The 14,018-nt window shown below is 36.9% G+C and overlaps 1 protein-coding gene across 1 annotated transcript in view; it reads left to right on the top strand.

The window, feature by feature from the left end:
* The window catches only part of HMCN1 (hemicentin 1), a 665,929-nt gene that overhangs the window by 510,025 nt on the left and 141,886 nt on the right, over positions 1–14,018 (top strand). The window contains exons 54-56 of the mRNA XM_006872707.1: positions 1,949–2,062; positions 7,354–7,541; positions 12,302–12,398. Of these exons, the coding sequence (XP_006872769.1) occupies positions 1,949–2,062; positions 7,354–7,541; positions 12,302–12,398 (399 nt within the window). The remainder of the gene's footprint in view (positions 1–1,948; positions 2,063–7,353; positions 7,542–12,301; positions 12,399–14,018) is intronic.

The following is a 14,018-nucleotide window of genomic DNA, read 5'->3' as shown; positions in this document are numbered from 1 at the left end:
CCAGTTACTTTTTCTTTCTAAGCCTCTGTTTCCTCTTCTTAAAAATTAGGCTAATAATCATAAATCTTACCCAATAGAATTACTGAGAGGATTTGATGAGAGTATGCAGTAATGCCCTCGAAACAAAGTCTAGAAACAGGATGTGCTCAATTGAAAAAGAAAAAGAAAAGTTCCTTTTTTTGTGCCTCTATTTTCTTAATGGAGCCCTGGTGCGGCACTTTGGGTTAATGGGCTGGACGGTAAAATTGGCTTGAACCACAAAGTCTACAGTTCAAGCTCAGCAGGCGCTCCTCAGAAACCCTATACAGAGTTGCTATGTGTTCAAAACAAACTCAGTGGCACTTAACAACAACAACAACAATTTTTTTTAACAATGTGCTGTGACTGTCAGTTTTTGTATATTTATTAATGACAAATTACAAAATACGTTTGCAAATAGTTACCATTGTTTATTAGATGCTTTTATTCTGAATAAATAGTAATTTTATTTCAAAAAATTTGTTATTACATTATATAGTGATAATAAAGGAGTTGTTAAAATCATTGTGGATTAACAAAAATAGTTTTAAGCCTTCTATTATATTTTACCAAGCATTAGAATACACAGGGCTTGCCAAAACACACCAGAATGTACACTTTAGATCAAGGGATTCTACTATAGGTAAACTTTATTTCAGTGAAACAAAATAATATCCTGAAGAAAAAAATATTTAAGTGAAAGGAAACTAAAGAGAAATGACAATTAAATGTAACATGTGATTCTGAATTAGATCTGAGTGTGGGTAAAGAAAATATATTTAAAGACATTATTATGTCAATGATGAATAGGAATATGGACTAATAATATTCAATAAAAGACATATTGATTTTAAATATCCTGATTTTGATCATTATACTTCTAATAGATCCCTGTTCTTATGAATTACACATTTATCAATATTTAAGAGTAAATGGCTGCTGTGTCTCCAACTTTCAAATGATTCAGGGGAAAAAATTTATGTGTGTGTGCAAAATAAACTTGGAAGAATTGTTACTTCAAGAGGAAAAAAAAAGAAAAATATGAATTTACTAGCAGCAGGAACAAATAGATGCTTCCATTAAAAGAGGTTGAGCTAAAGAAGTAACAATGGAAATACATATATAAAGTAGTCAATATGAAGTGATTGCATGGTATTGATAGATATATCGAGATAACTATAGTTGTTTATAGTAAAGCAAATGAACTATAGATAGTTGGTAAGCATGGCTGAAACATTTTACCATTCTTACAGCTTTTCTTTAAGTTTGAGATGATATCAACTAATTTTTAGAAATACATGGTTGTGGTGGTTATGTGCCGTGGAGTTGGTTAGAACTGATAGCGACCCTAATAAGATTTCCCAGACTGTAAATCTTTACGGGAACAGAAAGCCTCATCTTTCTCTTATGGAACAGCTGGTAGTTTCAAACTGCTGACCTTGAGGTTAGCAGCCCAACTTATAACTACTACACTACCAGAGCTCCATAAAAAATGCATAGTTACCCTTTTAAAGTTATATGTACAAAAACATGCTTTATATCTTTTACATTTCTGGATATTGCTTCCTTAAACAAGTACTCGAAGAAATTGTAAACTTCCATTAAATGTATTCAAAACTGTAAAAGCAAGAAAAGTCCCTGCATAGTAACATTCCACAGAGTATAACAAAGAGCATAGCATAACATTTCCTCTCTAGAAAAATCTACACAAGCTATTCATTTATTAGGCGGTCTGCTCCATATAGTAAATACATTTTTAATAAAGCAATGCTAATTTTAAAAGTGCTATCTAGGATTAAAACGAAACCATTAGTAAAATAGGAGCTATAAAAGAAAATGTAAGGAAGCCATCAGACCTGAGTAATTGTGTTTCTCCTTATAACCAATGTTCATTCTAAGATTTAGAGAAGATCTTGGAATATATTTTCAGGAGGGCGAGTGTTGCAGATTCCTCGGGCTAAACTAGAAGATGCTGGCAGATATACATGTGTGGCTGTGAATGAGGCTGGAGAAGATTCCCTTCAGTATGACGTCCGTGTACTCTGTGAGCTTGTTTTCTTTTGTTTATTATGCATTCTTTCACTCAGAAGTATTTCTGAGGGACTAATGTTTGCAAGATGTTACACTAAGCAATTTAGAGACTGCAAAGATAATAAAAAACTGACAGTTCACCCAAGCAGTTAATTGCCTTATACATCATGACAGTCCATTGGTCAGGACTCTTCAAATAGCATACTGGCTTAAGTCAAGAAAAAAGAATTTGTTGGCTCATGAATCTGTAAAGTCCCATGGTAGAGGTGGCTTCAGTCATGTCTGGTTTTCATGGCTCTGCCTTCTCCTTTCTCTTGCTTTTGCTTTTCTCTCTTAGCTTCACTCTCAGGTGGGGATTTCCTATGGCGGCAAGTTGACCTTTATTAGTTCTAGGTTTATATCCTCCAAATGAAGGTTGTTCTTTCCTAGTATTTACAATTGAATCCCTAAAATTGAATTTCTACAACTTTAAGTGGTCAGTCATGAGTCGTCAATGAACTGAGCACAGTGGCCAACAGATTACAGTGTTCTGATTGATAAAGCCTAGTTTATATGCCCAACATGGTGAATGCCTGTTCTTAAAGTGGAAGATGTATTCCTTCCAGGGAAAAGAGAAGTGATGTTACCAACAGCAGAAGCAACTAGATCAGGGGTGGGGAATGTTTCACCCATGGTCCATACGTTGTTGTTGTAACATGCTATCAAGTAGGTTCCAACCCATAATGACTCTGTTTAGAGTTTCTCAGGAGAGGCTGGTGAGCTTGAACTGCTGGCCTTGAGGTTCAAACCAACACTGCAGTCCAGTGCATTTACCCACAGTGCCACAACAGGACTCCCGTAGTCCATATGGTGGTGGTATGTGCCATGGAGTCGGTTCTGACTCATAGTGACCCTGTATGGGGCTTCTGAGACTGTAAATCTTTATAGGAGCAGAAAACCTCATCTTTCTTCTGTGGAACTACTGTTTCCAGCCACCACATTGTTGTTGTTAAGTGTCATCGAGTCTATTCTGACCCGAGCAACCCTGTATAGGGTTTCCTAGGAGCGACTAGTGAGCTTGAACCGCCAACCTTGCAGTCAGACCAACTTTGCAGTCCAATACATTAACCCACAGCACCATACCAGGACTCTGCCATCTCATTGTTGTTAAGTGCCGTTGAGTCAATTCTGACCCATAGCGACCCTGTGTAGGGTTTCCAAGGAGCAGCTGGTGAGCTTGAACTGCTGACCTTGTGGTTCAAACTGACTTTGCAGTCCAGTACATTAACCCACAGCACCACACCAGGACTCCTCATTGTTGTTGTTTAGTGCCGTCAAGTCGATTCTGACCCATAGCGACCCTGTGTAGGGTTTCCAAGGAGCAGCTGGTGAGCTTGAACCTCTGACACTTGCAGTTCATATGGCTTTGCAGTCTGGTGCATTAGCCCACAGCACCACACCAGAACTCTGGACTCCTCATTAGGAGTGAATTAATTAAATATTTGACCAAATCTAGCAGACTGATTTTTAAGTTGATAATTTTATATGGCCCATGAATGCTGTTATAAATTTTGACAGGAAAAAGGCTCCCCACCCCTGAAATAGATGCTTTCCATAAAAGAAGTTGAGGTAAAGAAGTGACTGTGGGGGATGTATAGAAAGAAGTCAGTGTGAAAGTGTTCATAGAGGAAGTGATTACATGGTATTATGTTCTGAATATGAGATGGCACTGAGAGGTTTTTCAAGGTGATTAAGATGATGGAGTCCTGGTGTGGTGCTTCAGGTTAATTTGCTGGACTGCAATGTCAGTTTGAATGCAAGGTTGGTGGTTCAAGCTCACTAGCTGCTCCTCAGAAACCCAGTACAGGGTCACTATGGGTCAGAACCGAGTCAATAGCACTTAACAACATCAACAATAAAACAATAGTAGCAATATTAATAAAGATAGAAGACTTTGGGAAAAGACCAGATTTGGAAAAGCAGAAAGTGAATTTTGTTTTGATCAGGTTGAATTTGACATGGCACTAGGATACTTTTGAAAAATGTTGAGTGAGCAGGTGGAAATGTGGAACTACACTATAAGAGATGGAACTGGACTTAGAATATATTTTTGAGAATCGTCTACAAATGGGTGGTATTCAAAGTCATGATATTTTTAACTGAGATGGTTAATGGTTATAGAAATAGCAGGAGAAAAGAAAAGAAGAATGGAGTCAGAGGAGAAACCATCGGAGGAGTTCATGAAAATCATTAAACTACCATATTGCAGAAGCAAATATATAGAAAAGGTGATCAAGAATTGGATTATAGTATTGAATGCTAAAGCAAGTTTAAAAACTGAGGCAATGCCTTTGGTGTTTGAAAATAAAAGATCATTGGTGAAATTCAAATAATCAGTTTAGATAATATAGTATAGTACAAAGTCACAAAAGAATAGAGCAAGTGATCATAAAGGGAAAATTATATATAATACTCTTAGGACATTTCACAGAGAAGGAAAAAGGTAGAGTAGAATTTGGGGATAGATAGGTTATTGGTGTTATTTTAAAACAACATTTGAGCTTGCCTGTAAACCAAAGGAAATGATTGCACAGAAAAGGAGATATTAGGGTTTCAAATGTGTGTGTATAAGGAGAGGGGAGTTACTGGTGGAATAAGATCCTAGGACAAGTGAAAAATAAAATCAAGACACCAAGTTAGGCAAAATAGCCTTTCATGGGTAAAGAGAAAATTTTTGGAATGATAAGAAGGGAAATGTGGGAACGCTCATCAAAACACTCAGTCCTATCTATATTCAGAGTCAAGAAAGAGTGGAATGTGAGCTTTATCACATGTGTTCTGCAGCCACACTTGGGACCCTGGGGGCCAAGGTAAAGAAAATAGATGGTCTAGTCTCCTAGACTGCCACTGTAAAATACTGGAGGGTGCGAAGCATAAAATGTGTAGGGTTACATGCCCCACCATGATGTCTAGGCTGAGTAAGAAGAAACTAAAGCATGAAGAAGTCTAATGGGCTGATTGTAAAGAGGGAGGAGCAGAAGGTCTGAAGTTTTCAGTGCCAATGAAGAGCAGATTGTAAAAGAAGACCTAAAAGGTATAGAAGATAGAAAATACTATAGTTCAAAATTCATTTACTTGACTGATATCTATGTGCCAGACAGACATTGTGTTAAGCACTGAGAATACAGTGAATATAATAGAAATCTGTCCTTCTTGCAGAGTAAAGGGATGATCGTGTTGAATGATGCAAGGTATAACTGCTATGAATAGCTGAAATGGAATAGAAGTGAAGTTAATCAGGATAAAATGAGTCATCAAGGTAAATTTTAAGGTCTAAGAAGACAGAAGAAAAAGGGAAGAAAAGAAAATGAAAAATCAGGGCTATCATTATCAAGAACTCTGGACCTGCTTGTCCATATTGGACCTGAATTTGGTGAGAGTTTAATTTAGGGCAGAGTAAAAGGAGCTGATGAAGAAATAAGAGAAGATCATTTAGGAAAGACTGGGATTAAATTAAAATGAAATGATACTATAGAATTGGATAATCAATGATTAGATGTTCATGCATTAAGCCTGTTATTTTTAATGATAAGGCAGTGGCAAATATGTTGGAGATGAGTTTTAAATTAAGAGGTGGGAACAAAGAAAGAAAAATTAATGGACACCCAAATTCTGACTAAATTAGGGCTAACATCTATTGCTAACCTCCTAGGTGCAGGGAAGGTCACTGAGAACAATTATGAACAGTGGAGTCCTGGTGAGGCACTGTGGGTTAATGTGCCAGACTGCAAAGCCATTTGAACTGCAAGGTTGGCGGTTCAAGCTCACCAACTGCTCCTTGGAAACCCTATACAGAGTTGTTATGGGTCGGAACCAACTCAATGGCACTTCCAAACAACAACAACAATACCATTTGGGGGAGTCCTGGTGTGGTATTGTAGGATAAGCACTGGACCAAAAGGTCAATTTGAACCACAAGGTCAGCAGTTAAAGCTGTGACCTTTTGTTTTTAATTGCCATCAAGTCAGTTTCAATGCATAGAAACCCTGTATAGGATTTCTGAGGAGCTGCTGGTGAGTTTGAACTGCTGACCTTGCAGCTTGCAGTCTGAAGCTTATCTTACAGTGCCATACCACACACATCAAGTAGTCATAGTCTCATTTAACTTGACACTGAAGTTTATTATTTACCAATATGCAGTCAAATTTATATATTTTATGTTATCTTAAATATATTAAAATCATATTACCTTGAATTTTAAAAACTGCATACAAAATAACATTGCAATCCTATTATGTTTTTGTAACATTGATTCCTGACAAATGTTCAGTTCTAGACAGGCCCAAATATCACAAAACTGCATCTCCATTAAACTTGCCATCTTTACCGATCCACCAGCGTAGTAGTCACAAGTCAGGCTGCTAACCTCCTGGTCAGCAGTTTGAAATTACCAGTTGTTCTGTGGGAAAAGATGAGGCTTTCTGCTCCTGTAAAGATTTACAGCCTCAGAAACCCTATGCAGGGTTGCTATGAGTCAGAACAGACTCCACGAAATGATTTGTCATTTTGAAAATGAATGTCTTTATTACAAAAGAGGTCAAGACATTTGTTTTTTCACATTTCCATTTTTAAATAAGGTAGCCGTTCACCTGGATTTTATGATAATATTGTAAATGATGATGAATATGTGAAGGAAAATCTAGAGTAGGACTTCTTGCACTTTAGCATACATAAGGATGGCTCGGGGAGCTTGTTAAAACAGATACATAGCGCTCTCTTAGAGACACTAATTAAGAAAGTCTTGGTGGGGGATTAGAACATGCATTTCTAATAATACTCCAAATTGATACTGATGTCACAGATATAGATGCTTGGAAGCAAACTCTGAATAGCCTAAAGGATTTCCTTGAAAATGAGAACAAATCACTAGAACTTTAAAAGATCTAATTTATCAAACTGTTCTAGGTAACCAAATGACATAAATATTTATTCATCTATGAATATGATACATGTATGTAAGATTGAAAATCTATAGACATGGTGGAAGCAGGAGAAAATATATAGGAGAAGAGCTGAAATTAAGCTAAATAGGAATAGGACTATGAGAAGAATTGTTCAAAGGTAGGTAAAGAAGAGAAAGAAAAAATGCAAAACTGGATATATTTTATTGCTACCCAAATTTAATAGTATAAAATGCCATAGATAATTACGGATCTCTTCTTCAAGCTGTTTCTCTATTATCTTGTCCTTTTTTTAAAATGACCAAATAAATAGAAATGTTTCAAAAACACCTGTTTCCTCTCATTATCTCTGTTGAACTCTTAGTGCCACCAATTATCAAGGGAGCTAACAGTGACCTTCCCGAAGAGGTAACGGTGCTGGTGAACAAGAATGCAGTGATGGAGTGTGTATCCAGTGGCAGCCCAGCTCCAAGGAATTCCTGGCAAAAAGAAGGGCAGCCTTTGTTTGAAGATGACCATCATAAATTCCTATCTAATGGAAGAATTTTGCAGGTAAAAGCAAAAATCTAACTTAAAACAAAAAAGCCAACTATGTTGACTTCATACTTTATAATGAATTTTTTACTTAAAAAATATTTTTATTGACTTATAGGTTTTATACTTGTGAGAGGATGTAATCATACAAGGTATATAAATTAAAATTCTTTTTCTTCATTAACACCCTAGTCCCATTACCAGAGGCAATCACTGCTAAATGTTTTGTGTGACTGTTTCTGGAAATTGTCCATAAATTCGCACACTTTCATGCCATCAGGTAGAGTCCAACTCATAGCAACTCTGTGGGACAGAGTAGAACTGTCCCATATAAGTTCTAAGTCTGGAAATCTTTATGGACGTGGACTGCCATATGTTCTCCTGTGTAGTACTGGTGAGTTCGAACTGGGAACCTTTGGGTTTGTAGAAGAGAGTGCTTAACCGTTGCATCCCATTATACACACACACACACCTAAATTTAGTATATGGAACAAGAGTGTCAATAAAGTATTGCTACAAAATCATAGAAAATTTTATTAAACAGAAATATCAAAATGTGAAGCTATTGTTTTCCCTATATATCCTCCATCTAGATCTATAAATTTCTGAAGGTGATGTTTCCAGTTTGTTAACAACCCTCCTCAAAAGAAATCTGTGCTCTTTGATTTATGCCACATCAAAATGGCAGTTTGGGCATCTTCAAGGGACTTAAATCATATTCGTTTTAAATGTTTTTTGAGATTTGGAACAAAAAAAAATCTGAAAGGGCAAGATCGTGGCTGTAGGGTGGATGGGATAAAGGTGACAAATGAAATTCTCATACGACAGTCCTTGCTACCCCCAAAGAATGAGTAGGTGCATTGTTGTAATGAAAAACAATTCCATGGCACAACTTTCCTGGCTTTTTACTCACCAATGCAGTTTTCAGTTTTCTTAAAATTTCTTCCTAATATGTCTTCATTATTATTCTATGTCCTTTGAGAAAAATCTATCAAGAATGTTGTTATTAGGTGCCTGGTTTTGCAAATTTCATTATAATACTTTGTGTTCTCTGGCTTCCCTTTGGAAATTTCTATCCAGCTCTTTAATGCATCATTTCTTTCAGTTGCTTTAGACTTTCCATGTTGAAGAGCAAGTTTTATGATCTTTTCTTTCCAGCTAGAATGCCTCATGTGTCTGCAGAGAACTGTGGATCTGATGATCTTGCCTGACTCCCTCATGTATCTGTGCTCTTGGTTGCAACAACCGGGCTGATGCTACACTGTGTCATTTCTCACCCTCTAGCAGACTAGAGGTCACAAGGAGAAGACAACAGGGTTCCATAAGAGTAAGACAAAAAGAGTACAGGATCTCTCTGGTGTCACTTTCATCATACTCTAATGGTCAAAGCCAATGACAAGGCAATCCTAGATTTCACATCTTTAACTTATCTCTTGGGTGGGACTTCAAAGTCACATTATAGGATCTGTGGACCAGTAGGTGAGGGAATCATTTGGGACATTTATTATTATTACTAAACTTTTTTTATTGTGAATTGAGTGAAAGCTTACAGACAGATGATCAGTTTTACATTTGACAAATCATACACTGTTTCATCTCAATGATTGCTATCCCCTCCATGCAACAACAGTTATCCCACTTTCTCCCTGTGTTTCCTATTTGAATTCCAATCAGCTTCCTATATCCATTATCAACTTTGTCCTTGGGTAAATGTTGCCCTTTTAATCTTAAATGATTGACATTCCATGGTGACCATACCTTAATAATGTTGTTGTCCCTACTATATACCTACCTACTGTTGTTGTTGTTAAGTGCTATCACGTCAATTCCGACCCAGAGCGACCCTGTACAGGGTTTCCAAGGCTGTAAATCTTTACGGGAGCAGAAAACCTCATCTCTCTCTCGCAGAACAGCTGGTAATTTCGAACTGCTGACCTTAAGGTTCGCAGCCTGATTCATAACCGCTATGCTACCAGAGGTCCTACCTACCTACTACTTGGCTGAAAATTGGGCCACAAGGGTGAGTTACTTTCCAGACTTGAAGGGTGGCCAAGAGCCACCATAGTCTCAGTTTCCTCCAGTCTCTTTCTAACCAGGAAGCCCAGTCTTTTTTTCAAAGTAATTTTGAGTTGCATTCCACATTTTCTCCTCCTCTATCCAGGATCTTCTAATATGATCCCTTTCAGAACATTTGGTAGTGTTAGCCTGGCACCATCTAGTTCCTCTGGCCTCAGAGTGTTGGAGACTGATGTTCACATGTTCCATTAGTCTGTTGGACCAACTGATTCCAAGCATGTTCAATTTCTATCATTCTTCTTTCTTTTGCACATGGAGAGGCCAATAGCTGTACCTTAAATGGCTGTTCATGAGCTTTTAAGATCCTAGACACTACTCACCAAAGCAGGATATACAAAACATTGTCTTTGTGGACTAAGTTATGCCAGTTGACCATGGTGTCCCCTGAAACCATGATCCTGAGCCCCCACACCCAGCAATTCATTGCTTTAAGCTGTTAGATGATATCTAAGATAAATTCATCATTTTGCCCTGTGTATGCTCCACCACATTCATAGTTGTGATTATAGGAAAAGTAAATATCCATATACAAGTATCCTTTCTCAGACTCTGATATATTTGTGAATATACTACAACTCTTCCTCCCATAACCATTCAGATAGTATCTCTGTCCTTGTATCTACTCACATAACACTTTTGTTTCAAGGTTGTATATATATCACTATTTATCTCTATGGTAGCATAGTGGTTATGAGTCAGGCTGCCAACCAACCTCAAGGTCAGCAGTTTGTTCCTACCAGCTGTTCCATGGGAGAAAGATGAGGCATTCTGCTCCTATAAAGATTTACAGCCTCAGAAACCCAGTACAGGGTCACTATGAGTCAGAACTGACTCCACAGCACATAACAACAACAACAACAACAACAACCTCTTTTCCCTTTAACCCTTGCATACTTCCCTGTGTCTTCACCTGTCTTCAGCATTCCTCTGCCAACCTTTCACTTCTTATATATTGCTTTCCCTGTCACTTGAGTTAACACATGTCTGCCTTCTAGCCAGGAAATTATTTTCCCTTCCCTCCCACCCCTGGTAACCATCAAAGAATGTTTCTTTTAGTACGAAAACCTTTTCTTGAGTTTTTACAGTAGTGGTCTCATACAATATTTGTCCTTTTGTGATTGACTGATTTAATTCAACATAATGTCCTCTAGGTTCATCCATGTTATGAGGTGTTTCATAGATTCATCATTATTCTTCATTGCTGTGTTGTATTCTGTTGTGTGTATGTACCAAAGTTTGTTTATCCATTTTTCCATTGATGGACATTTAGGCTCTCTCTGTCTTTTTGCTGTTGTGAATTGTGCTGTGATGAACATCAGTGTTCATATATCTACATGTATCCTGGCTCTTATTTCTTGTGGATATATAACAACTACAGACATTGATGGGTCACATGGTATTTCTATTTCCAACTTTTTGAGGCAATGTCATACCATTTTCCACAATGGTTGAACCATTTTATAGTACCACCAGCAATTTAGGAGGGTCCCAATCACTTCACAACCTTACCAGCATTTGTTGTTTTTTGTTTGTTTTTTTAACTTTGCTATTAATGCTGGTGTGAGATGATATCTCATTGTTGTTTTGATTTGTATTTCTCTAATGGGTAATGATTGTGAGCAGATCTTCATTTGTTTGTTGGCTGCCTGAATGTCTTCCTTGATGAAGTGTCTGTTCATGTCTTGTGCTCATTTTTTAAGTGGGTTTTCTTTTTCTTGTAGAGATGTTATAGTTTTCTTTAAATTTTAGAGATTTACTCCCATGTCTGACATGTCATTACAAATATTATTTTTCTAGTCTGTGTGTTCTCTTTGTACTGTTTTGGTGAAATCTTCTCATGCACTAAAGTGTCTAATTTTTTGGAAGGTATCAGTCATCTATTTTGTCTTCTACTTTTTGTGTGCTTTTAGCAATGCTTGACAGTGTATTTATGCTATATATTAGAGCCCCTAAGTTTGTCTGTATTTTTTCATTTTTTTTAGGTTTTACAATTAGGTCTACATTTGGGACATTTCTGTAGTCGATCTTCCACTACTACTTTTACAACTGCCATTTGAAAATCTTGATAAGTAGTTAGATAGAATAGAGTGGGAGAACAATGTGAAGCAAAACTCATGAAAAAGACCAGGCTTACTAGTCAAATGAAGACTGCTGGTAACCTCTGAAATTAACCCTTGGCCACCCTTCAGGTCTGGAATTGTATTCTCCCCTGTGGCTCAATTTTCAGCCAAACAATAGACAGTTCTGTGAGGAGAGCAATAACATTAGGGAGGTAGATCCAAAGGGCAACATTTGCTCAAGAGCAAAATTCAGAAGGCAGGAAGGGTTAGGGAAAAAGGAGGAATGGAAACAGGAAACACAGGGAGGAAATGGCTAATTGATGTTACATTGTGGAGATTTTAGTAAATTACATGAAACAAAGTGTGTATGAATTGTTGAATGGAAAGCTGATTTGCTCTGTAAATTTTCTCCCAATGTACAACAAAAGGTTTCAAAAAAAAGTTATTTGATTGACCTAACTTATAAAGGTCAATATTAGCATTATCATGTTAACAATAATTTTTCCTTCATGTTCATCTGGTATTAACTAGAAGTAATATGTATTATACGTTTTGTATTCCTCTTCCTAAAAATTAGTGACAATGATGACAAGTTGCTTTATTAAAAGTTTCTATTGGAATTTCTTTATTTTTTTCCCTTAGATTCTAAATACTCAAATAACAGATACCGGCAGGTATGTGTGTGTTGCTGAGAACACAGCTGGAAGCACCAAAAAATATTTTAACCTCAATGTTCATGGTAAGAACTCAATTCCAAAAACATCTGTTAGAGTATTCATGAGAAATCACTAAAACCATGTTTTAGAAGATGTAGGCTTGTTTTCTACTTTTTAACTTGGACAATGTGTCGCACCTACATTTTTCATCTCCTCCTTTTTTCCTTCCCACCATAGCTAGTAGGTTTCCAAAGTACAAATCTAGGAAGTCTTTATTTTAAACATTATTTCAGGCCCTCAAGAGGAAGTAGTTAATTCCTATATATATGAAAGCAAAATGAAAATTTGAAATCCCAGATATCACAAATTGATATGACATTTGAGCCAAATAGAGGTCTTCTACTCTGGTAGTATAGTGGTTACGAATTACGCTGCTAACCTCAAAGTCAGCAGTTCAAAACTACCAGGTGTTCCATGGGAGAAAGATGAGGCTTTCTGCTCCTGTAAAGATTTACAACCTCAGAAATCTAATATAGGGTCACTATGAGTTGGAACTGACTCCATGGTATCCCACCACCACCACCACTCTTGAAAAATAATCCACTGATTTTCATTAGAACCACTCTCTTTTCCCAAGTTCAGAATTTATGTTGAGCTACATTGTCCTCTGCCCAGTATACTCATGGGGAAGAAAAAGTCACTTTATGAAATTAAATAATTCCTGAAAACCACCAACATATCCAACTAATCCATAAAAATTTATCAAAATGAAATTCTTAATACTTGCTGTTGTTGTTGTTAAGTGTTAAATCCTATACAGGGTCACAATGAGTCAGAACTGACTCGATGGCACTTAGCAACAATGGGCATTACTTAGTTTGGTCTCCCTAAATTTAAAATGAAATCTGTAGTTCTTGATGTTGCAGCAACAGAATCCCTCATCTTTCTCACATAGAGCTGCTGGTGGGTAGTTGTAGTGCTTGCTAAGTAAATATTTTCAGTTCATTTACTATATTTCCAACATATTCATTGCCGCCTCTTAGTGCACAGTTGAAATACCTAAAGTGGGAGCCTCAGGTGACTTGAGAGGAAGTATCAAGTAGTGTTTTACCATTAAGAATTGGAGTTCAAGATGAGTTTTTTCCTTCACCAGTTAATGTTGTTATTAACTTCTGACTAATCAGGAACTCACTCAAATATTGGAAAAGGCATTTTGGTGAGGAGTAATAGAAATTATTTTTACTTAAAGCCACGCCATTTACTACACCTATGTTTTCTTATTCTAACTTTTAAGTCTACTGACTTGTCAATTTTTCTCAACCACCTTCAACCTTCACTTTCCTTTCCATCCATTTTAACTTTCATGGAACATCATTTTAATTATATTTCTTAACCCATGCCTTATTATAGCTTTTGCCTAGCAAAAGTTCAACTCTACATGTTTATAACAACAATGTTACGTTGCTGTTATTGTTAGGTGCTGTCAATTGTTTATCAAATCATAGTGACCTCTTGTGAGAAAGTATGCTTTTCTAGGCAGCAATGCACTAGGTCTTTTTCCTGAGAAGCCACTGAGTGGGTTTGAACTGCCAGCCTTTAGTTAGCAGCCAAGCTGTAACTGTTGTGCCAGCAGGGCTCCTTCAACAAAAATAAATGGACTGTTTAATGCTTACTAGGTGCTGTGTCGAGTACTTTATATGTGT

The sequence above is a fragment of the Chrysochloris asiatica genome, unplaced genomic scaffold (genome assembly GCF_000296735.1).
Source record: "Chrysochloris asiatica unplaced genomic scaffold, ChrAsi1.0 scaffold00210, whole genome shotgun sequence".
Lineage (NCBI taxonomy): Eukaryota > Metazoa > Chordata > Mammalia > Afrosoricida > Chrysochloridae > Chrysochloris > Chrysochloris asiatica.
Note: the sequence above shows the minus strand (reverse complement) of the source record. Positions and strands in the feature narration are given on the sequence as shown.